General features: G+C 41.0%; 2 protein-coding genes and 1 long non-coding RNA gene across 3 annotated transcripts; 1 reads left to right on the plus strand and 2 right to left on the minus strand.

The window, feature by feature from the left end:
* Positions 1-1,762: 1,762 nt before the first annotated feature.
* On the minus strand, positions 1,763-9,649 carry LOC136758460 (cytochrome P450 2J2-like). Its single transcript, XM_066712842.1, has 9 exons — positions 9,372-9,649; positions 8,529-8,691; positions 5,712-5,861; positions 5,293-5,453; positions 4,867-5,043; positions 3,623-3,764; positions 3,088-3,275; positions 2,501-2,642; positions 1,763-2,097 (listed from the first exon to the last, which is right to left on the minus strand). Exons 1-9 carry the CDS (start codon positions 9,552-9,554, stop codon positions 1,922-1,924), a joined length of 1,482 nt encoding a protein of 493 aa, XP_066568939.1. The 5' UTR covers positions 9,555-9,649; the 3' UTR covers positions 1,763-1,921.
* On the plus strand, positions 5,134-14,141 carry LOC136758464 (uncharacterized). Its single transcript, XR_010819967.1, has 3 exons — positions 5,134-5,217; positions 13,842-13,963; positions 14,083-14,141. It is a non-coding gene; the product is annotated as an uncharacterized LOC136758464 (long non-coding RNA).
* A 3,317-nt stretch (positions 14,142-17,458) lies between these two features.
* Positions 17,459-24,400, minus strand: LOC136758459 (cytochrome P450 2J2). The gene is made up of 9 exons (XM_066712841.1): positions 24,124-24,400; positions 23,281-23,443; positions 21,423-21,572; positions 21,004-21,164; positions 20,578-20,754; positions 19,320-19,461; positions 18,785-18,972; positions 18,195-18,336; positions 17,459-17,784 (listed from the first exon to the last, which is right to left on the minus strand). The coding sequence occupies exons 1-9, from the start codon at positions 24,304-24,306 to the stop codon at positions 17,609-17,611; spliced, it is 1,482 nt and encodes a 493-aa protein (XP_066568938.1). The 5' UTR covers positions 24,307-24,400; the 3' UTR covers positions 17,459-17,608.
* Between the last annotated feature and the right edge of the window lie 912 nt (positions 24,401-25,312).

Genomic DNA, 25,312 nt, shown 5'->3' on the forward strand with positions numbered 1-25,312 from the left:
ATTTTGATACCACCCATACTGCAACATTTGACAAAACATACCCACCTGGATCTCAGGACAGAGCTCTCAAGATAACAAATCTAAAAAAAAATGCGATTGCTGAACTGAATGTAATGCGAGCCAGTTTAAAAGTGCCCCAGGCCGTGACATTAGCAACTTTCAAAATGTCATGACTCCTTGCCAAACACGGCAATGGGGAACTAGTTAAGAACTGTTTTCTTGAATCAAAATGTCTCTTTGATGATCTGAGCAACAAGAGCGAGATACTCCACAGGATAAAAAGTTTACAGCTCAGTAATGATACAGTTACATGTTGAATTTCAAAAATGTCTGATGACTTGACAGAACAACTAAAAACTAAGCTAGCAACTGCTTCAGCACTCAGTTTGGCAGCAGATGAATCAACGGACATCAGAGACGTTGCTCATTTGTATTTGGGTGAGATCTGTGAATTCGGGAACGTTTGAGGTTACGGAAGATTTATTGGCATTGAAATCACTTCATGAATGAACAAGGGGGGGGACATTCATAGAGCACTTAGTGAAGCATGCAAAGACATACCGGCATCCTCCGTCGTCTCAATCACTACTGACAGCGCACCTGCCATGATGGGAAAACACAAGGGTCTTGTTGCTGAAATGCATAAAATCTCCCCTGAACTGTTGGCATTTCACTGTATTGTGCACCAGCAAGCACTGTGCAGCAAGTTAACTGATGGATACCTCATGAAGGTTATGGACACTGTGCTCAAGGTGGTCAACTTCATTCGAACATGCCCTCTACTGCACCACCGGTTTGTTGCATTGTTAGACGAATTGGACGGTGCCTACGAAGACCTCGTTCGGCACAGCGAAGTGAGATGGCTAAGTCAGGGAAAGGTCTTAAATCGCTTTCTGGCTTTACTCCTTGAGATAGTTCACTTTCTTGATGACATTGGCGAGGGAGAGAGATTTCCAGTCTTGAGAGAAAAGGAGTGGAGAACCAATCTTGCCTTTCTTGCAGACATCACAGTTCACCTAAACAAGCTGAACCTGCAACTTCAAGGTAACAGAAAACATGTTGATGACCTGTTATGCTGTATTGAGAGTTTCAAAATGAAACTGCACAACTGTACACTGCACAACTCAAAGATGGTGATTTCACTCATTTCCCACTACTGAATGACGTGAGTGAGGGTGTGTTAGACACACAGAGAGAAAGATTGATTGGAACTCTCAATCAAATGCAAGAAAATGTAATCTCTCGTATTTCAGATTTTGATATTTGTATCAACATACATTTGTGAACGCACATTTTCTGCAATGTCGTGCATCAAGTCATGCATCTGTGCATGTCTTACAGACTGCAACTTACAGTTGCAACTTCATTATGCTGTGACTCCATTCGAGACGAATTTCACCAAATTGGTCAGCTCCCGACAACAACAGGTGTCCCATTAACGGTGAGTAGCATTATACTCTGTTTAAATGTAATTGACTATATATATCATACTGTTAACTGCTAATACCATAATATTAAATCTGGTTAATTTGCATTGATGACATCATTAGTCAATGATGTTTTGCCCGTGAGACTTACACTTGGACCGTAGTGCGGCCCAGTGGAAAAAAGGTTGAGAACCACTGGCCTACACAAATCCTTTCTGAAATAATGTTTTGAGAACACAGGTTTCATATAATTAAATTCTGCAATACCTCTTCCTCTGTGCTGCATTTCTGTCATAACTGGAATGATGAAGAGAGGCAGCTTCTAACAAAAAATACATTTTTAAAATACATTTTATTTAACAATGGTATGTTTTGTAATGTGTACAGTGCATGCTGATACTATAGTCTCAGTTCATATGAACTACTATCACTTATTTTATGTTTGCTTGTTGGTCTGCTTGGGAAGTGAAAGTTTGGTAACTGATAAACAGAGACTAGCGGGGTGAGGCACAAATCTGGAATGGCTGGGGGCAAAGGATGACCCCCTCTTGGATCTCCAGCTTGGGTTCCTCTCCTGGTGGTGGAGAGAAGGAGAACCTCTGAAGCAGAGAAGTGAAGAAGAGGAATAACTCCATGCGAGCCAGCTGCTCCCCCAGGCACACCCTCCTCCCTGGAAAAGACCAGAACCAGCAAGATAAAAAATGAAACTCCTTTGAATGGAGTATGATAGTAGGTGCCAGGCGCGCCTGTCTCAGTTCACATCTATGCTAATTTCTGCTGGAAACCCTGTAATGGATGTTTTCAGGATAATGCCCCATGCCACAAGGCTAGGATTGTCCTGGAATGGTTCAATGGACATGATGGTAAATTTAGTTTACTCCCCCGTCACCGGATCTATATATATATATATATATTCAAATTGTCAGATATTGCAGTATAAGTTATGTGAATGAAAGCATTTTTGTAACTATGAATTAAAAATATGACATGTCAGAATTATAGAGAAAGCTGTGTAGTAGATGAGGGAAATGGACAACAGAAATAAAAAACAAGAACACAATAAACTGTATTACCTGCTGAAAATGGAATGAATGACTCCCTTTTAAAGAACTTTCCATTTGAATCTAGAAAGTGCCTGGGGTTAAATGTCTCTGCAGTCTCCCACTCCTTTTTGTCACAAAGCACCGAGGTGAAGTTAGTTATTACTGTTGTGCCCTAAATAGGGGAACAATAATAAAGAGATCAATTTCCAACTTGGTGCTGTGGATACACCATTAAAAATCACATGCATCTCAAATCGGTGTGGTTTGTAGAATTGGATTGATTGAACTAGTCCAGTGTGTAACCCCACCATACACCCTACATACATGTCTGCTCTGGTACACCAAAACCCTCATCAGGATGATACTAATACTAAATGAAAGTTGCTGGGAAAAAAGTCTATAATTATATACTAAAGAAAAAATATATATTTAATGAGTATTCATATTTGTAAATATAATGATATATATAATGAACATTTTTTTCCATTATTATGTTGACACTTTATCAATTGCAGGGTAATCAATGTCAACATCATGGTGTAGCTCATCGGGTAGTCTAAGACTAGTACTAGGGTGTGATACCACCGCTTTATGTCATATAATGGTAACGGTGTCACCTTTGGTAGAAAATATCCTCCCAGTGTTGTGTCTTTATTGGTCATATGGGCTAAATTCAAAGGTACAATGTTTCCTATCCTCATGATTTCATGGATCACTGCATCAGTGTAGGGCATGCTGGCTCTGTCATCCATGGAGGGCTGTCGCCCTTGCCCTATCACGCTGTCTATCTCACCCTGGACCTTCTCTAGGAGGGAAACCAGAAAACACATATCAGAGATGTAAAACGTGTGGGTTCATAGACGGTTTACTGTTGGTCATCATTTGTGTTATTGTTGTGATATGTTTGCTTCCTAGGGTATTGAGCATTGGTAAGAGTGCTGGACTTGTAAACAGAGGGTTATCACTTCCAATTCCAGGCATCCAACAATTGCTATTTTGTTGATACTACACACAGATCACTCCATTTTAAGAAACATACTCAAATAAGATTCAAGAATTAGCAAGTTTTGAGAAACCTAGTTTTAATTACTTCAACACTGGTGATGCAGGTCTGATTGTAATATCTGTATCAGTCCAGTTGTGGCCACTTACTCTGGATCTCGGGGTACTTGATCATGTAGAGGAGACCCCAGCGCAGAGTGGTAGATGTGGTCTCAGTCCCAGCTTCAAAGAAGTCTAGGCAGCATATAACCAGGTTCTCCATATTGAACCCAGCTTCAGTGTCATCTTTTCTCTGAGAGGCCGAACATTAGTTCTGAGGTCATTATTTTAATGATGGAATCTCTAATTACACTTTGGAAATGGCCACTGCTATTCAAGTTGGTTATACAGTTCCAATGCTAAATCAAGAGGCATAAGACAAAGCACAAATTGTCAAAGGCATCTTTTGTTTTCTGAACTGGAAACTCAGTGTCACAGTCCAGCTAATGTATCAGTTGAAGGATTCTATGGTATTTGGAGATACCAGTACTATAAATGAGAAAACAAGAGGCGCTGGTGTGCAGTTATTACCTAGTCCACCTCTAACCCTTCGTGTACCTATCCACTTTTACGTGGTTTTCAGACCATTGTGCATCCCCTCCTGAAACCTAAAGTTTGCCCTGCTGAGACTTGTTCAATCCAGATATTTGGACACTTCCTGCACTCTACTTGAATGTGTTATGTGTTACTACTACATAGCTTCCAAATATGATGTCATTCTGATCACAATTTCAGCCACCCCAAGCCACAAATAGTCCTTAAAATGAGCATAATGTTCACTGCAAAACGACTATCAAGAATAGACTTCAGACACAGTCCCTGCAAAATCTGATAGCTTGGCCCTGGAAGCCATGTACAGACAGTACTTGTAATTTAGTCATTTACTCTCCTGTACGATAGCACTTACACAACCTTTTGTAATTCTTCTTGCTTTGTGTTACTAGTTTCTCTTGACCCTTAACTGTGACTTAACATCTTGTCTGCAGTTATCAACTTTTACAATCTGGGATGTAAGACCTTACATATTGTTTACTGTATATCTCCTATATACTTGTGTAAATTGCAATTTGTAAAATGTATTATGCCTTGAACTGCACTGTATTATTGCACTTTGTATTGCTCTTATATTTTATATGTTGATCTGGACAAAGGTGTCTGCTAAGAAATAATAATAATAATAATAATAATAATAATAATAATAATAATAATACTACTACTACTACTACTACTACTACTACTACTACTACTAATAATAATAATGTAGGAACTGTGGGAGACATTTCCAGACAAAACAGTGGTGTATACAGGGGGAAACTATGCTCTGGGTTTATCTGTTTTGAGCCCAAAAGACTTACATTTCCAATCTCTCCAAAGTAGGCATCAATGAAGTCACGAGGGTCGGAGGGGTCCCAGTCCGCCTTGTGCTTCTCAATTTCTTCTCTGATAAAGCCAGTGACTTTAGCGTAATTAGAAAAAATTGTTTGGTGAGGGCCAGGCAAATATTTCAGTACACCAGGGAAGGCATTGTACAGCTGAAAGAAAATGACAAATCCCTATAAATGTTTAATCTTAGAAGCAGGATGTTCCTGATGAGTGGAAAAGCTGTTGTCATTCACCAGGACTATGATCAGCAGGACATTTTTCCCATGACCCTCTCATGTGAAATGTAGTTTTTAAGAATGTGGATTTCAATTCTATCTGAAGAGGTAAGTCTAGCTTTTATACAGTATCTACCTTTGATTAGTACAGTGTTATTGCATTAACTAAAAGCTGTGCTCTACCTGGGCTCGTGTACTGGCTATTAAATTGAAGGTTCGTGCAGTCAGTCGTAGAATCCTCTGGAAGTTTTCATCATTGTAGTCAAAGCGATGCCCAAACACCAGCGAACAGATGATATTGGCAACAGCATTGTTAAGTGTAAAGTGCGGGTTGAAGGGATGTCCTGGGATAACCAACCAACAACAGCAAACTTTAAGAATATATTAGATTAGGGGTTTGAATCCATGATACAGTGCAAGGTACAATCTCTGCCTTTCAGAACAAATAATCAATACACAAATAATTGGATATGGGTGTCTGACAACTCATACATATTAATAGAATGTGAAATAGTAGAATAAAAGGATTAGCTGTTTTACATTCATATAATTTATTATCTGAGATCTTTTCTACTATGTTCTGAATCAGATGGTTCATTTACCGTGCTCTTCTCTGATGGCCTCACAAACGAAGCCACACTCCTGTTGTATAAAGGACTCCAAAGTCTTCTTGCCTTCACCAAAGTGCTTTAAATGGGTGACAGCAAACCTCCTTTGCTTTTTCCACAGGTATCCACTGCTTAAACCCAAGCCTTAATTAATAAACAAGTTTGAAGTTGAGTACAAATGTTGTTTTACAGTAAAGTTATAACTAAAGATTCCTAATGTTTTTGGGATCAAAATAAATACATTCTCTGATAATATGAAAATATGAAAATGTAATATTAAATAACATTAAAATTAAAGGGGAACTGCACCCCAATATTTTAGCTGTATATACAGAGAGGGGAAAAAGTATTTGCTGATTTTGTACGTTTGCAAAGAGGAGTGGGACAAAATCCCTCCTGAGATGTGTGCAAACCTGGTGGCCAACTACAAGAAACGTCTGACCTCTGTGATTGCCAACAAGGGTTTTGCCACCGAGTACTGAGTCGAAGGGGTCAAATACTTATTTCCCTCATTAACATGCAAATCAATTTATAACTTTTTTGAAATGCATTTTTCTGGATTATTTTGTTGTTATTCTGTCTCTCACTGTTAAAATACACCTACCATTAAAATTATAGACTGATCATTTTTTGTCAGTGGGCAAACGTACAAAATCAGCAGGGGATCAAATACTTTTTTCCCTCACTGTATATTTAGGAAAACCATATTTATCGACACATAGGTGGCTGCCATTTTGTCTCTAGCAGACAATCAGTGACGTCAGTGCGGCCACACAGTGTGGTGAGGCTGGGTGTCTGTCTGACACTGTTAGCTGCTGAGGCAGCAGCGCTCACCATCTGAGTACAAACATGCCACTCTGTATGGCTTCTGGCTGTACACAACGCCGTCAAAAAGCAAAAGATTATTATCAAGATGATGAGGAGGAAGTAAAATGATTCCCCTTGCCAAAAGATCGCCAACTTGCCAGTCAGTGGGCTCTCAACATGGGTACTGATGTCAGACCGATCAACACATATCTTGGACAGACAGGACAGACCAGTTCCCACAGCAGCTCACATGCTTCGACTTTGTCTTCAGGTATTAGGCTCTGCCTAAGCTCCTCGCAACCGTCCACACAGCCTCCCCCTAGGGGGCGCACTGTTCTCCTCTTCTAGGTCAGGTTCTCCACTGAGACACAGGGAGTTCTTGGCATTCGTGTGGCTCGACCACCTGGAGATCCCCTGACCTGAGGAACCGCTGTACGAGTGGGGGCTGCCTATGCATCTTCCTCCCCGGGCCTTCCCCCAACTCCTGGACTTACTGGCAGAAATACAGGAAACCTGGGGAAAACCGGCATCTTTCCCCGCCCCCACACATGTTGGCAAGGCCTTCTGCCAAATCCATGGAGCCCAAGAAGCTGAACCAACAGCAATCAATTGGTTGACCCCATCATCACAGCCATGGTCTGCCACCCATCCCCTTGACACAATAGACAGTGTGGGGTTATAGAGTCACTGCTGCACAGGGCCTTCGAGGACGAGTTTGGTAGTGCTCTACCTGTCAAACCTGGCAGAGGCCACAAACCGTACCTCACTTAGTGAGATAGTGGTGGTGGAGGACATGCTGGTAGGAGTCATGCACCACAGAGCTCATGCAAACGGCCACTACCTGGCCGCGATGATGGCAGCGCAATGCAAACTTTGGCTGTCCCAAGTGAGGAGGGTGTCTGATTCCGACCTCACACTCTTCATTGACACGCCAATCTCTTTCATTCCATTATCTCCCAGTAAAGCATGACCGTTCATCCACTCCTGGGTTTGTTTGTTGGCGGTTATACAAGTGCTGTTGCCCTGTCTACATTCTGCCTTGAATGCAGTTCTTTACATGCTCTCCCAGTAGAGCTGACACTGCTGTCTCACTCCTGAAGCACTTGATGTATAGGGTGCTGGTGTTGTTGCCAGCCCCTACCTAGTATTGATTTTATTACCAGTGGAGCATGTCCTCTGGCCTCTGCTCATGGGTTTATGTTCAGGTGAGCAGCAGAACATTGTGCTGCTTCTTTCCATAGTTTTTGTTTCTCAGTTGGCACAGTAGAGCGGGCCCTCTGGGTCCTGCCCCTGTCTTTTGTTAACTTGAATCCAGTAGAGCAGGAACAGGATCCTGTTCGTGGTATGCCAGCCAGTTGCTGTTGCCCTGCCAGTCGTGATATTGTAGTATATATACTCTACTAGCAGAGTAGACATTGCTGTCTGCCCCTGGAGTGCTTGATGATGATGCACAGGAGCAATGCTCTGGCCCTGTCAGTGTTGGTCTTATCCCAGTAGAGCGTGGCTGTTGTCCTTTGCTCCGGGTTTGTTATGGATGCGGGTCCCTGTTTTTCCTGCACCCTTTTTTATTATTATCATCATGTTTTTCTGGTTATTTGAGGCCTTCTCTTTACCAGGCTAGGGTCTCGGAGCAGGTTTCCTTACCAGTCTGCTTGCCTACCTTGTGACAGCTTGGTTATATGGTAATCCCTTCTCAATTGGGGAGTGTTCTTGACATGAAAGATAATGTAAGGTTGCGAATGTAAACCTGGTTATCTGAAAAACAGAATACTACTCAAAGGTCACGTGGGAGTCACTTGACATCCTGCAAGGGCTTTTCTACTGTACGTGAGGGTTTTTTATACAAGCAGGAAGGGCTGCTTGAGTGACACCTACAGTAGCCAATAAGCAGTTTTGTTATGCAAAATGCATTCGGTGAGGTCCCATGGTAATTTGTATTATTCTGTAAGCCTATAAGGAACAGCGGTTGTGTTTGTGGACTTTATAAATGCCACATTGACTTACCAAGGCCTTTGAAGACTTTATGAAACAGAGGAGTTATAGGACGGTCAGCAAAGATCTCGCCCTGATCGACCAAAGCTTCCTTCACTCTCTTGTACCCCGACACAAACACCATCTTCTCTCTGCCCCACCTTAAACTGAATACACTGCCATACTCTGCAGCAAGCTAGAAAGGTCCAAGTTAAAATACAAAAAATATTTAGACTGTAATTCACCTGACAAATTATCATTATATTATCTTAATAATAATATTATTAATAATAATACTCTACCACTACCCATACCACTACTTCTATTTATAATAATAATAAATGCAATTGTTATGCTAACCATATTTAGTTTATGGGTCCAAGCTCTAGCAATCTTTACATTTATTATATGTATCAACCTCAGGTTTTTTAAATCTTAAATGTTCAATTGATTACTTAAGAAAATAGATATTGGACATGATAATATTGTACAGAAATAAAAAAAAAACTTTATAATACAAATAATTATAAAAAAACACCTAGATAGGTGATACATGAGCACAACCCTATAAACTGTAATTAAGGAATAATATATATGTACATTTACTTTATGGAATGTAAACATTTGATGCATTAATATATTTACCAATATTTACCACAGCTTTTAATAAATAATGGCAATCCATTTGAGAATAAATAAACTTGTGTTTGAGTAAAAGCACAGAGATGTTTTACACAGGGCCCCATGTGGGACAGCTCTGGATGAGATTAAATCTTGTCTTCAGACTCTGTGGACATATTGCTCACTGAATTCCAGGAAACAAGAACAATCTTCAGCAATGGCCTCAGTTGGTATAAAGCCATATAAAGTACTTACCTTGTCTATGGCTTTATAGTCAACACCAGTAAAGACATTTCCCAGCAATGGCAAAGGCCAGGGGCCTGGAGGGAAATTCTTTGGATTTCTGTTCAGAAGGATATCGGCCAGTAGCAGACACACAGAGAGAAACAGCAAGCAGCTTTTGATGTCCAGCCACCCCAGGAAGGTATAGAGAAGCATGGTAGGAAGGTACTACTGAAATATATCTGTGTAGTGTAAACAGAATGAGAGTTTCTTTCCCAGATGCTATATCAAAGTTGGTTGAGTGAAGCAGATTCCTGGAAGTTTCTACAGTGACATCCCTCCCACAATCTCTACTGCAGCCAATTAAAAGACGAATACAAAAAGGGGCCAGAGGACCTTGAGGGAAATGGGATGGGAATAACTCATTAAAATGATAATAATCTGTCTTTGATTTGGTTTGAAATAATTATGTATATTTGATGATATTTGAATACATTTTATTTGATTTGTTTTGGGTAGAATCCTGGACACATGAAAAAGGTCTAGATCAGTACTGCTGCTGCTTGACAAATCTTTGAGCATTTTACACAAGTGGCTCCATTATATATATATATATAGCACATATAGTCCATACTTACATGCATTCAAAGTATGTATAATGGCTATACCAGGACTTTGTTAATAAGTAACAAATTAAAATAGCATTCTAGGTGAAAAGAGAGACTAAGAAATTATTAACTTTGGTGGAGTCTAACCAGATGGAAAAGTGATTATGAGTCAGTTTACTCTCCCTGTTATTCTTAAACATTTGAGTGTAAAGGTCATTGCAAACTGGATCCGATATGTCATTTGTAGTCCTTCATCCAAATAGTTGTCTGTCAAGGAAATTGCACATTGGATCCGTTAAAACTGCACCAGGTACACAGCCTGTCCTGCTTCTTGCACTGATGTGAGTGTTGCAAATTATGCTATTGTTTCTTTATCTCCTCAAAATACCAATGATATGTAAAAATAAAATAAAAATAAAACATTGCACAACACCTCACCATAAAGACAAAAAGCAGGGATCAACATTAAACTATTTATTTGAAAGTTTATTTGTAAATAATGTAAGTCACATTATTATAAGCATGAATTAACTCGGGCCACTTACTCTGCTCAGCCTCCCCCAATGCCCCCAGCAGGGAGAGAAGGGTCTGATTCACCCCCTCAGGCCCCGTTACCCTGTGGATGGTAGGGAGTGGTCCTCCTCTTCTGTACAACATACATATTAGCTAAATCAGCCATCAATTTTGACTCAAAGCTAGCCCCTCAATCACTATGCAGGTGCTTCGGACAACCAAAGGGCTGGATGACAGCCTTCCACAAGGCTTTTACAGTAGTAGGGGCAGTCTGATCCTGTACTGGTTCTGCCCATGCAAAGCGCAAGAACAAATCCACCATTACCAACACATAATAGAAATCATCCGGACGCCCTAAAGATAAATGATCCAAGGCAACCACCTCTAGCGGGTAGGAAGTCCTAATAGAAACTATGGGGGCTCCCACTTCTGGTCACGTCTGGTCTGGTACTACAATCTGTAGGTTTTGTTCCCCCATCATTGCCCCCACTCGTCGATGCACCAACAAACCTTCATGTATTTGCAACTACGGCCACTCCTGTAACAGACGGCGGGCTTCCACAAGCCACCCACGAGAAACCTCTTGCGGGGGATACTGTTGGTTCCCTACCCATGCTCACCCACTGCGCTTACAAGATCACCCGACCCCCCTATGGGGCTCTCTCCCATCACGACTCGTACCTGGCCCGGACCTCCGGCGCTCCCTTCTCCTGGAAGTCGAGACAAAATATCCGCGTTCTGATTACTTTTATCCGGCCTGTGTTTGATGTCAAATGTGAAATTTGCCAATTGGGCTGCCCACCTCTGTTCAACTGCCCCCAGCCTAGCCATACTCAAATGGATCAAAGGATTGTTATCAGTAAAAGCCATAAAAGTCATCCCCCATAAATAATCCTGAAACTTTTCCGTAATAGCCCATTTCAGCGCAAGTAGCTCCAACTCAAAAGAGCTATAATTCTGATCATTCCTCTCTGTCGGATGTAAACTACGACTAGTGTAGGCATAACCCTTTCTTTCCCTTCTTGTACCTGAGATAGAACTGCCCCCAGCCCATCTAGGCTGTCATCCGTAAACAACCTAAAAGGTTGTGAGAAATCGGCATAGGCCAGAATGGGAGCACTTACCAATCTGGTATGTAATTGTTCAAAAGCCGACCTGACATGGCGGCGTCCAAACAATGGGGGTATTTTTCTTTAAGGGTGTCGCCCCCATCAGCAACCCATGTAGAGAGGCTGCAATCTTGGCAAAGGCAGGGATGAAGTGTCTATAATATCCCATGAAACCCAGAACAGCCCAGTTCTCTACGGCCGCAATCTTCTCTGGGTCGGGGGCCACCCCTGCCTAACTCACCCTATGACCCAAATACCCTACTTCTTTTTGTAGTAGGCGGCATTTCCGAGGCTGCAACTTCAGCCTGTACTCATGAAATGTCCGGAAAACCCGTTCTAAATGAGACAGATGAGTAACAAAATCCGGGGAATAAAAAATAATATCGTCAAGATGAATGAGTAAAGATTTATTTACCTGATCCCCCAGGCACCTTTGCATCAAATGTTGGAAAGTCGCCGGGGCATTACATAAGCCAAATGGCATCCTTTCAAACTCATATAATCCCACCGGAGTCGCAAAGGCCATTTTTTCTCTATCTCTAGGGTCCACTGCCACCTGCCAGTACCCACTCGCTAAATCAAGGGTCGAGTATGACTCGGCCCCGGTCAGGCTGGTCAATGACTCCTCAATACGTGGGAGCGGAAATGCCGGTAGTCTACACAAAAGCATAGTGACCCAGACTTTTTCTTCACGAGGACCCAGGGATTACTACTCTCCGCAATCATGCCTTGGGTCCTCATCTGCTGGATCAATCCGCGGAGCTCTTGGTACATAGCTGGTACTGGCCGATAACGTTCCCACGATGGAGAGGCAGCTCCGGTGGGGATATGATGATACACGGCCTCTGTCCGCCCCAAAGTCTTTGTCATGAAATACAAAAACACAGCACCACCGTCACAGTAGGGCCTCCAACTGCTCCTGCTGGTCCACAGATAATCCATCGGCCCCTCTGGCCCACTCCACTGGGCCCCCCATCTCCATAGAGCGGACCGGGCAAACATCCACCTCCACAACATCCGGGTGCTGGTATCGAAACACAACCTCCTGTTCAGTGTAGATCTCTGCAGGGTCGATACAGGACACTCGAGCGAATGGCCGACGCTGGGGCACATCTACAGGGTAGGCACACAAGTTTAATACTTTAACGGAAACCTTACCCTGACGAACCCATGCCACCGTTTGCGCCACCTGCCACTCCCGTGTATCATCTAGGGCCTCAATCAGCACATAGTGTTCAGTCTTATAGGGAAACTCGGTAACTTGTGCCCATAACACCATTTCGCTACAAGGGGGAATTTGTACTGGGGCCTGTCGAGACAGTCGGGCTGTCCCCACCACCATAGCTTGCCTAGTCTCTGCCTCCAGGCGCCGACACACCGCAAAGGCTCCGTCCCAAGTCTTCGTTCTTCCAGCTGCCCCTCGAAACTTGGCCCATTGGGTAGTTTGGCCTTCAAATAATTGTTTCCAGACTGTGCCGATCACATTCATCCCTAATATACCCTCCTGGGTACTTAAGTTCCCGTCAGCTACAATGACGACCCCCTTCTGAGGCATAACCACCCCCCCAATTTCAAGGTCCAATAAAGCATATCCAATATAAGGTATCTGAAGACTATTAGCAGCCCGAAGCTTTAACCAGGCAATCTCTTTCCGATCTCCCATAATACGGGCCCCAAAATATTTTTAAAAAAATGTCTCACTAAAGAGAGTCATTTTGGAGCCCGTATCCAAAATACACTGGAGTCGAACTCCCTCCATAATAACCTCCACCCTTGGACAGTCTCCCACTAAATCGGGCTTACGGATGGCGGAATTACCCAGCGTTTGGTCCCCTACCGTGGTCGGGGATAGAAGTTTAACGCCGGCTCACTGGTTCATCGGGGAGGCCAATGCCTACTCATGTGTCCCTCTTGACCACACTGCAGACAAATCGGTTGACCCTGCTTCATCCAGCGGGGCTCCACACAAGGTTGATATCTGCCATCTTCTGCTCGACCCCCTCTAGGGACCACCTGCTGTTCTGGGACCTCGGCCAGGCTCCTCCACTCCAGTTCTTCCTTCAACATGCGACCCAGCTCAAGCATCTGCTGCCCTAAGATCCTCTTGCAGCTCTGCCCTCAGCGTGGCCCTCCAAACATACAACAAAAGGACAAAAAGAAAAAGCAGAAAAACGACTAAAACAGACTAAAATACTAATGCTATAAAATGACTCAATTGCAATATCCTAAAAATTACTAATGATACTTCTTTCTCTTTACTCCCACAAACACAGGCATCACTCAGCCTTCCCGGGTAAGTACACAGTTCTCCCACGCGTCTTTTTCTCCCCAGGAACCCAGCCGGCGCTTCGTTGGACAAACAAGCACCGACAAACTGGAAAAAAGGTACATTAAGGTGAGAAGAGAGTTAGAACTCCTGAATCAACCTGTCACATTGGCAGTCCTGCAGATAGAATACTCAATGTCAATATCTTGCCATACTACTAAAATGTCTTGAACTTTCTCTCTCCACAGGCAGTTCCGCACAGAATAATCCCTAGAAGAGAAGATGAAAACCAGGAGATTAATATGGCTAATTTAATAAAAGCCGTTCTCAAAAGTACGACTGTCTAAGTTTCTTAATTGCCAGTCGAAAGTCTCTTCAAGTTCTTTTAGTAAATAACCACTACTGCACCCTCGCTACGCGACCACAGACACCAAACCCATAGACTTAGCTGCCCGAAGCCCATGCTGTCATGCTCTGCTGCGGGTAGCAGTTGCAGGCAGGCTGGCCAGGAGGGAGTTGCAGTAGTCCAGGCGGGAGAGGACCAGTGACTGGACGAGCAACTGAGTCGAGTAGTCGGTGAGGAAGGGACGGATCCGGCGTATGTTGCTCAGGAAGAATCTACAGGTGCGTGTCAGCTTGGTGATGTGCTGGGTGTAGGAGAGCGCAGGATCGAGGGGGACTCCTACATTTTTAGCGGAGGAAGAAGGAGAGAGTGTGGTGGATTCCAAGGGGATCGAGATGAGGAGGTCAGCAGATGGTGAGGAAGACAAGTTGACAAGTTGAGCATTGTCCTGTGTTTACTTTCAACTTTGCCCCTGTCTCCTCAGGTGAGGGGAGTTTCTCTTCTATGAAGCTGATTTTAAATGTACTTGGGGTCAACCAGGTGTACTGATGGTACTGTAGTCCACCCTAATAATGACATAGGACTGTGGTAGACACTGGTGTGTGTGGTGATGCCAAAACTGTCATGATAGGTAGAGGTGGAGGCCTAGTATATTATTAGTATTATTTCAGCTAAGGAGGACAAACCAGTCAAACCAAATCAGTGGGTTCGCCTGATTCAAGCAGACCTGGGTAAAAAGTAATCTTATTCCTCCATATCTCTGAGGTCCTCTTCAAGTCCTGATCCTACTCCAAAGGAGAAAATATCAACATAGAAGAATGGCAAAATTCACAAATCCTGTCAACAAGGTAAACGCATCCTTATTTGTACTCCCCACATTTTTCCCTCTTTCTCAAAATGTTATCATCTTGCAGAACTGATTAGATGCTAGAAGAAGGTATTGGCCACCTTTAAAAAGAAAAGGATCAAGAAGAAAGTTTTACAAGAGCTACAAGTTGACAGGAACAAAATTGTTTCCACAGCTCAATTGCAAGAACTGGCAACTGCAGCTCCAAAGAATTATAAAGAATTGTTAGGGTTGCATACAAAAATGTAAGACTTCTTGATTTTAGAAAGAAGTGTTCTGAGGCTGTTGATGGGGAATTAAGGGGAAAGATTAAGAAAAAGAAAATGGAAGGAAAGCTCCATCCTCTCCAGGAAAAGAGCTAATGGTCTCTGGACTTGCAGGACCTAGGTTTTATTTAAAGTCTACATATACATTGATTGCTTATGTCACAGACAGTAAAATGGTTTTAAGTTAATACTTATTTGTTAATTAGTAAATTGGTTCTCATTGGTTTATTGGCCTCATAATTGTTAAGTTGTGCACTAATGGATTTGTTTTGCTTTCCAGCTGGAAGGTATTGATGGGGAGGTTTTTGTAAAAGACACACCTGAATTAATGAAGGGACTGATGGGGAATTAAAAGAGGAGTGAAAGCACAGCACGACAGAGAGACAGCACAGAGCCAGAGGACAACACACTACAATTGCTGGGTGGTGACTGGGCGAGTGGCCGGTGCACAGTGATGAAAGCACGGAAGCAGTGAGGGGATGAGTGGTGGACGAATGAAAGGGGGAGCGAGAGGCTTGGCTCCACACCCAGGGCATGGTAGGTGGGAGATTGGGGCATGACGGTTATAATGCCCACGAACACCTGACGGGAGCCCGAGAATGGGTGTCGTAGAGCCAAGCACCTCCTGGGTCTGCCTAGTCCCACCGGGCAGTGCTGTGCACTTGTGTTCTCTTCCCCTACAGCCAGCGGCAGAGATTGCAGACGTGAGCTGAAGGGAGTGCGTTGGTGAACTGTGGCTTTTAAATGGACTGAGGGCAGGACGAAACTGGCATGGTAGCTTCCGGGAAGGAGGGGAAGAAAAAGTGGAGATGCTGTTCTGATTTGTTCCTTTTTTATATGTGAATTGACATTTTTATTGTAGGAATTAAATACATTGTTTATTTTAATTGTAACCTGACATCTGTGTTGACTGTCCTGGGGTGTGAACTACAACACTGGAGTCCTGCTCTCAGGACACACATACAGCCATCATCAAATGTTTACATACCCCAGATTATGGACATTTCTGATTACATTGGACAGTATATTTTTCAGTGTGAATTGTTTGACCAAGGGATGTCCAGGATGGCAAGGAGGTCTGCCAGAACGTTTGCAGAGACTGTATTACATGTGAGCGATTATTCACTTAAGAGCATTTTGTTTTATTATCAGCACGGCCTGATGTGTGATTAAATGCTCATATCCAAATCACAAGACGAGCAAGTCTTTAAAAACAAAGACCATACATATTTTCATAGCTGGGAAGTTTTAATTTTTTTGAAAATATTCCAATAAAATTTATCAAATCAAACAACTTGTAGGAGTGTTTTTTGTAATATATGAGCAGATACTGTGTGTTTATCAGACATGTTCAACTCTAAAGCCGAGCAACGTAAATAAACTTTTAATACAAAAGTGTATCATACAAAGGTCAGTGTGCTTTTTTATAATTTGTTTTGCAATCAATAGCTGTAGCTGCACACAGTTCATACAGATAACTTTCGTCTCCACAGCTGAAGCCAGTTCTTATTGCATACACACTCTTTCTATGGCGTGCAAAGTTTTGCATTTCTTGCTCTTAGCAATCTAGGTTTGCCATCACTTGCTGTAAACTGACAAGTGTGTATTTAAAAGCTCATAAAAAGGCCATATGTATCACAGCACTTGGACTTTGGTAAAATACTGATCATGATGAAAATATTAATAAAAACCTCCTTTAGTACAATTGAGAAGTGAGATTAGAATATGTTTGTTCATGCATGAGTAATATTCCATAATTATATAATAGTATGTAATAAGTAATATTAATACAAAATAATACTGAGATAAAGTACTTAATACGTGGCAAAGTAACACAATTTTCCAAACCTTAATGCTTGGATGTTGATATTTGTAATTCTTTGTTAAACTGGGCTCAATTTCTTGCCAAATGTCCTATGGTTTGCTGTTGCCACAGTGAGCCGAATATAAGAGTAACCTGAGTAATTTTGCATATCCTGATGAACAAAGGATATGCAAAATACTTTTTAAATCACATCTTCCCAGAGCATTGCCTACACAAACCCTTTCTGAAATAATGTTTTGAGAACACAGGTTTCATATAATTAAATTCTGCAATACCTCTTCCTCTGTGCTGCATTTCTGTCACAACTGGAATGATGAAGAGAGGCAGCTTCTAACAAAAAATACATTTTTTAAATACATTTTATTTTACAATGGTATGTTTTCTAACGTGTACAGTGGATTCTGATACTATAGTCTCAGTTCATATTAACTACTATCACTTATTTTATGTTTGCTTGTTGGGAAGTGAAAGTTTGGTAACTGATACACAGAAACTAGCGGGGTGAGGCACAAATCTGGAATGGCTGGGGGCAAAGGGTGAACCCCTCTTGAATCTCCAGCTTGGGTTCCTCTCCTGGTGGTGGAGAGAAGGAGAACCTCTGAAGCAGAGAAGTGAAGAAGAGGAATAACTCCATGCGAGCCAGCTGCTCCCCCAGGCACACCCTCCTCCCTGGAAAAGACCAGAACCAGCAAGATAAAAAATGAAATGCCTTTGAATGGAGTATGATAGTAGGTGCCAGGCACGCCTGTCTCAGTTCATGTCTAAGCTCATTTCTGCGAGAAACCCTGTAATGGATGTTTTCAGGATAATGCCCCATGCCACAAGGCTAGGATTGTCCAGCAATGGTTCCACAGACATGATGGTGAATTTAATTTACTGCCCCGTCACTATCTATATATATATATATATATATATATATATATATATATTCAAATTGTCAAATATTGCAGTATAACAAAGCATTTCTGTAACTATGAATTAAAAATATGACATATGTCAGAATTATAGAGAAAGTTGTGTAGTAGATGAGGGAAATGGACAACAGAAATAAAAAACAAGAACACAATAAACTGTATTACCTGCTGAAAATGGAATGAATGACTCCCTTTTAAAGAACTTTCCATTTGAATCTAGAAAGTGCCTGGGGTTAAACGTCTCTGCAGTCTCCCACTCCTTTTTGTCACAAAGCACCGAGGTGAAGTTAGTTATTACTGTTGTGCCCTAAATAGGGGAACAATAATAAAGAGATCAATTTCCAACTTGGTGCTGTGGATACACCATTAAAAATCACATGCATCTCAAATCGTTGTGGTTTGTAGAATTGGATTGATTGAACTAGTCCAGTGTGTAACCCCACCATACACCCTGTGTCTGCCATGTCTGCTCTGATACACCAAAACCCTCATCAGGATGATACTAATACTAAATGAAAGTTGCTGGGAAAAAAGTCTATAATTATATACTAAAGAAAAAATATATATTTAATGAGTATTCATATTTGTAAATATAATGATATATATAATGAACATTTTTTTCCATTATTATGTTGACACTTTATCAATTGCAGGGTAATCAATGTCAACATCATGGTGTAGCTCATCGGGTAGTCTAAGACTAGTACTAGGGTGTGATACCACCGCTTTATGTCATATAATGGTAACGGTGTCACCTTTGGTAGAAAATATCCTCCCAGTGTTGTGTCTTTATTGGTCATATGGGCTACATTCAAAGGTACAATGTTTCCTATCCTCATGATTTCATGGATCACTGCATCAGTGTAGGGCATGCTGGCTCTGTCATCCATGGAGGGCTGTCGCCCTTGCCCTATCACGCTGTCTATCTCACCCTGGACCTTCTCTAGGAGGGAAACCAGAAAACACATATCAGAGATGTAAAACGTGTGGGTTCATAGACGGTTTACTGTTGGTCATCATTTGTGTTATTGTTGTGATATGTTTGCTTCCTAGGGTATTGAGCATTGGTAAGAGTGCTGGACTTGTAAACAGAGGGTTATCACTTCCAATTCCAGGCATCCAACAATTGCTATTTTGTTGATACTACACACAGATCACTCCATTTTAAGAAACATACTCAAATAAGATTCAAGAATTAGCAAGTTTTGAGAAACCTAGTTTTAATTACTTCAACACTGGTGATGCAGGTCTGATTGTAATATCTGTATCAGTCCAGTTGTGGCCACTTACTCTGGATCTCGGGGTACTTGATCATGTAGAGGAGACCCCAGCGCAGAGTGGTAGATGTGGTCTCAGTCCCAGCTTCAAAGAAGTCTAGGCAGCATATAACCAGGTTCTCCATATTGAACCCAGCTTCAGTGTCATCTTTTCTCTGAGAGGCCGAACATTAGTTCTGAGGTCATTATTTTAATGATGGAATCTCTAATTACACTTTGGAAATGGCCACTGCTATTCAAGTTGGTTATACAGTTCCAATGCTAAATCAAGAGGCATAAGACAAAGCACAAATTGTCAAAGGCATCTTTTGTTTTCTGAACTGGAAACTCAGTGTCACAGTCCAGCTAATGTATCAGTTGAAGGATTCTATGGTATTTGGAGATACCAGTACTATAAATGAGAAAACAAGAGGCGCTGGTGTGCAGTTATTACCTAGTCCACCTCTAACCCTTCGTGTACCTATCCACTTTTACGTGGTTTTCAGACCATTGTGCATCCCCTCCTGAAACCTAAAGTTTGCCCTGCTGAGACTTGTTCAATCCAGATATTTGGACACTTCCTGCACTCTACTTGAATGTGTTATGTGTTACTACTACATAGCTTCCAAATATGATGTCATTCTGATCACAATTTCAGCCACCCCAAGCCACAAATAGTCCTTAAAATGAGCATAATGTTCACTGCAAAACGACTATCAAGAATAGACTTCAGACACAGTCCCTGCAAAATCTGATAGCTTGGCCCTGGAAGCCATGTACAGACAGTACTTGTAATTTAGTCATTTACTCTCCTGTACGATAGCACTTACACAACCTTTTGTAATTCTTCTTGCTTTGTGTTACTAGTTTCTCTTGACCCTTAACTGTTACTTAACATCTTGTCTGCACTTATCAACTTTTACAATCTAGGATGTAAGACCTTACATATTGTTTACTGTATATCTCCTATATACTTGTGTAAATTGCAATTTGTAAAATGTATTATGCCTTGAACTGCACTGTATTATTGCACTTTGTATTGCTCTTATATTTTATATGTTGATCTGGACGAAGGTGTCTGCTAATAAATAAGTAAATAAATACATAAATAAATAAATAAAAATTATTATTATTAATAATAATAATAATAATAATAATAATAATAATAATAATAATAATAATAATAATAATAATAATGTAGGAACTGTGGGAGACATTTCCAGACAAAACAGTGGTGTATACAGGGGGAAACTATGCTCTGGGTTTATCTGTTTTGAGCCCAAAAGACTTACATTTCCAATCTCTCCAAAGTAGGCATCAATGAAGTCACGAGGGTCGGAGGGGTCCCAGTCCGCCTTGTGCTTCTCAATTTCTTCTCTGATAAAGCCAGTGACTTTAGCGTAATTAGAAAAAATTGTTTGGTGAGGGCCAGGCAAATATTTCAGTACACCAGGGAAGGCATTGTACAGCTGAAAGAAAATGACAAATCCCTATAAATGTTTAATCTTAGAAGCAGGATGTTCCTGATGAGTGGAAAAGCTGTTGTCATTCACCAGGACTATGATCAGCAGGACATTTTTCCCATGACCCTCTCATGTGAAATGTAGTTTTTAAGAATGTGGATTTCAATTCTATCTGAAGAGGTAAGTCTAGCTTTTATACAGTATCTACCTTTGATTAGTACAGTGTTATTGCATTAACTAAAAGCTGTGCTCTACCTGGGCTCGTGTACTGGCTATTAAATTGAAGGTTCGTGCAGTCAGTCGTAGAATCCTCTGGAAGTTTTCATCATTGTAGTCAAAGCGATGCCCAAACACCAGCGAACAGATGATATTGGCAACAGCATTGTTAAGTGTAAAGTGCGGGTTGAAGGGATGTCCTGGGATAACCAACCAACAACAGCAAACTTTAAGAATATATTAGATTAGGGGTTTGAATCCATGATACAGTGCAAGGTACAATCTCTGCCTTTCAGAACAAATAATCAATACACAAATAATTGGATATGGGTGTCTGACAACTCATACATATTAATAGAATGTGAAATAGTAGAATAAAAGGATTAGCTGTTTTACATTCATATAATTTATTATCTGAGATCTTTTCTACTATGTTCTGAATCAGATGGTTCATTTACCGTGCTCTTCTCTGATGGCCTCACAAACGAAGCCACACTCCTGTTGTATAAAGGACTCCAAAGTCTTCTTGCCTTCACCAAAGTGCTTTAAATGGGTGACAGCAAACCTCCTTTGCTTTTTCCACAGGTATCCACTGCTTAAACCCAAGCCTTAATTAATAAACAAGTTTGAAGTTGAGTACAAATGTTGTTTTACAGTAAAGTTATAACTAAAGATTCCTAATGTTTTTGGGATCAAAATAAATACATTCTCTGATAATATGAAAATATGAAAATGTAATATTAAATAACATTAAAATTAAAGGGGAACTGCACCCCAATATTTTAGCTGTATATACAGAGAGGGGAAAAAGTATTTGCTGATTTTGTACGTTTGCCCACTGAGAAAGAAATGATCAGTCTATAATTTTAATGGTAGGTGTATTTTAACAGTGAGAGACAGAATAACAACAAAATAATCCAGAAAAATGCATTTCAAAAAAGTTATAAATTGATTTGCATGTTAATGAGGGAAATAAGTATTTGACCCCTTCGACTTAGTACTCGGTGGCAAAACCCTTGTTGGCAATCTGCCAACTGCCTAGGCCACTCCAGGACCTTAATGTGCTTCTTCTTGAGCCACTCCTTTGTTGCCTTGGCTGTGTGTTTTGGGTCATTGTCATGCTGGAATACCCATCCATGACCCATTTTCAATGCCCTGGCTGAGGGAAGGAGGTTCTCACCCAAGATTTGACGGTACATGGCCCCGTCCATCGTCCCTTTGATGCGGTGCAGTTGTCCTGTCCCCTTAGCAGAAAAACACCCCCAAAGCATAATGTTTCCACCTCCATGTTTGACGGTGGGGATGGTGTTCTTGGGGTCATTCCTCCTCCTCTAAACACAGCGAGTTGAGTTAATGCCAAAGAGCTCGATTTTGGTCTCATCTGACCACAACACTTTCACCCAGTTCTCCTCTGAATCATTCAGATGTTCATTGGCAAACTTCAGACGGGCCTGTACATGTGCTTTCTTGAGCAGGGGGACCTTGCGGGCGCTGCAGGATTTCAGTGCTTCACGGCGTAGTATGTTACCAATTGTTTTCTTGGTGACTATGGTCCCAGCTGCCTTGAGATCATTAACAAGATCCTCCCGTGTAGTTCTGGGCTGATTCCTCACCGTTCTCATGATCATTGAAACTCATGTCCGTGGTATGCCAGCCAGTTTCTATACAGGTGCTGTTGCCCTGCCAATCATGATATTGTAGTATATACAGTATACTCTACTAGCAGAGTAGACATTGCTGTCTGCCCCTGGAGTGCCTGATGATGATGCACAGGAGCAATGCTCTGGCCCTGTCAGTGTTGGTCTTATCCCAGTAGAGCGTGGCTGTTGTCCTTTGCTCTGGGTTTGTTATGGATGCGGGTCCCTGTTTTTCCTTTTTTATTATTATCGTCATGTTTTTCTGGTCATTTGAGGCCTTCTCTTTACCAGGCTAGGGTCTCGGAGCAGGTTTCCTTACCAGTCTGCTTGCCTACCTTGTGACAGCTTGGTTATATGGTAATCCCTTCTCAATTGGGGAGTGTTCTTGACATGAAAGATAATGTAAGGTTGCGAATGTAAACCTGGTTATCTGAAAAACAGAATACTACTCAAAGGTCACGTGGGAGTCACTTGACATCCTGCAAGGGCTTTTCTACTGTACGTGAGGGTTTTTTATACAAGCAGGAAGGGCTGCTTGAGTGACACCTACAGTAGCCAATAAGCAATTTTGTTATGCAAAATGCATTCGGTGAGGTCCCATGGTAATTTGTATTATTCTGTAAGCCTATAGGGAACAGCGGTTGTGTTTGTGGACTTTATAAATGCCACATTGACTTACCAAGGCCTTTGAAGACTTTATGAAACAGAGGAGTTATAGGACGGTCAGCAAAGATCTCGCCCTGATCGACCAAAGCTTCCTTCACTCTCTTGTACCCCGACACAAACACCATCTTCTCTCTGCCCCACCTTAAACTGAATACACTGCCATACTCTGCAGCAAGCTAGAAAGGTCCAAGTTAAAATACAAAAAATATTTAGACTGTAATTCACCTGACAAATTATCATTATATTATCTTAATAATAATATTAATAATAATAATACTCTACCACTACCCATACCACTACTTCTATTTATAATAATAATAAATGCAATTGTTATGCTAACCATATTTAGTTTATGGGTCCAAGCTCTAGCAATCTTTACATTTATTATATGTATCAACCTCAGGTTTTTTAAATCTTAAATGTTCAATTGATTACTTAAGAAAATAGATATTGGACATGATAATATTGTACAGAAATAAAAAAAAAACTTTATAATACAAATAATTATAAAAAAACACCTAGATAGGTGATACATGAGCACAACCCTATAAACTGTAATTAAGGAATAATATATATGTACATTTACTTTATGGAATGTAAACATTTGATGCATTAATATATTTACCAATATTTACCACAGCTTTTAATAAATAATGGCAATCCATTTGAGAATAAATAAACTTGTGTTTGAGTAAAAGCACAGAGATGTTTTACACAGGGCCCCATGTGGGACAGCTCTGGATGAGATTAAATCTTGTCTTCAGACTCTGTGGACATATTGCTCACTGAATTCCAGGAAACAAGAACAATCTTCAGCAATGGCCTCAGTTGGTATAAAGCCATATAAAGTACTTACCTTGTCTATGGCTTTATAGTCAACACCAGTAAAGACATTTCCCAGCAATGGCAAAGGCCAGGGGCCTGGAGGGAAATTCTTTGGATTTCTGTTCAGAAGGATATCGGCCAGTAGCAGACACACAGAGAGAAACAGCAAGCAGCTTTTGATGTCCAGCCACCCCAGGAAGGTATAGAGAAGCATGGTAGGAAGGTACTACTGAAATATATCTGTGTAGTGTAAACAGAATGAGAGTTTCTTTCCCAGATGCTATATCAAAGTTGGTTGAGTGAAGCAGATTCCTGGAAGTTTCTACAGTGACATCCCTCCCACAATCTCTACTGCAGCCAATTAAAAGACGAATACAAAAAGGGGCCAGAGGACCTTGAAATCTGATATAGAGCCGGATTAAATCAAAACTTTGACCCACCCGCTACAAACCTGTACATCATAGCGGTTACATTTATGATTAGAATAAAGTGGCATCTTACTAAAACTTAAGCCACGACTGAGCACAGTTCTGTAGTTTTCTATTAGCAGGTGTGTCAAAGTTTTGATTTCATACGGCCCCAAGTTATGTTTTGAATGTTTTCAGTAAGTAGCAGAAGAACACCGATAAATAACAGACACTCTTGTGTCAATCCACCACAAAACAATGTAGAAAAGCATTGTGTAACAATAATTTAACACCTAAATATTCACACCAGACATGAAAATTGAGCCAGAAATGTTCTTGTTCAGTCTCACCCAGCATTTTAGGAAAAGTAAATAACGAGCAAAGAAAACAAACAAACCAATAAATAAATAATAGACAAAAAAAAAAATTAAAAAAAAAAAATATATATATATATATATATATACTATATATATATATAGTTATAAGTGAGTTAATAGTAAAACTGCGTCAAGAGTCGTGACAACACATGTCCCTGAATATTTGCTAAAGGCTAAAGGATGGGAATAACCCACTAAAATGATAATAATCTGTCTTTGATGTTGGTTTTAAATAATTATGTATGTTTGATGATATTTTAGTACATTTTTTTTATTTGTTTCCCAGTTCTGGTTTTAAGCAGCTGCTTATTGTTGTTTTATATTCATTTTTAATAGGACAACAAGTGAGGTTTTGCATAGAATACTGGACTCACAAATCTTGGAGCATTTTACTCAAGTGGCTCCATATATATATATATATAGTCCGTACTTACAT

Source organism: Amia ocellicauda, chromosome 9 (genome assembly GCF_036373705.1).
Source record: "Amia ocellicauda isolate fAmiCal2 chromosome 9, fAmiCal2.hap1, whole genome shotgun sequence".
Classification (NCBI taxonomy): domain Eukaryota; kingdom Metazoa; phylum Chordata; class Actinopteri; order Amiiformes; family Amiidae; genus Amia; species Amia ocellicauda.

What these genes read in the sequence shown, in the direction of transcription:
- LOC136758459 (XM_066712841.1), bottom strand. Translation starts at nt 24,306, where the DNA reads ATGCTTCTCTATACCTTCCTGGGGTGGCTGGACATCAAAAGCTGCTTG. An exon ending in ACTATAAAGCCATAGACAAG is followed by an intron (nt 23,444 to 24,123) that starts GTAAGTACTTTA and finishes GGACCTTTCTAG; the next exon opens with CTTGCTGCAGAGTATGGCAG. An exon ending in CAAGTACCCCGAGATCCAGA is followed by an intron (nt 18,973 to 19,319) that starts GTAAGTGGCCAC and finishes TTTCCCTCCTAG; the next exon opens with AGAAGGTCCAGGGTGAGATA.
- LOC136758460 (XM_066712842.1), bottom strand. Translation starts at nt 9,554, where the DNA reads ATGCTTCTCTATACCTTCCTGGGGTGGCTGGACATCAAAAGCTGCTTG. An exon ending in ACTTTGGAGAGATTGGAAAT is followed by an intron (nt 3,765 to 4,866) that starts GTAAGTCTTTTG and finishes TCGGCCTCTCAG; the next exon opens with AGAAAAGATGACACTGAAGC. An exon ending in CAAGTACCCCGAGATCCAGA is followed by an intron (nt 3,276 to 3,622) that starts GTAAGTGGCCAC and finishes TTTCCCTCCTAG; the next exon opens with AGAAGGTCCAGGGTGAGATA.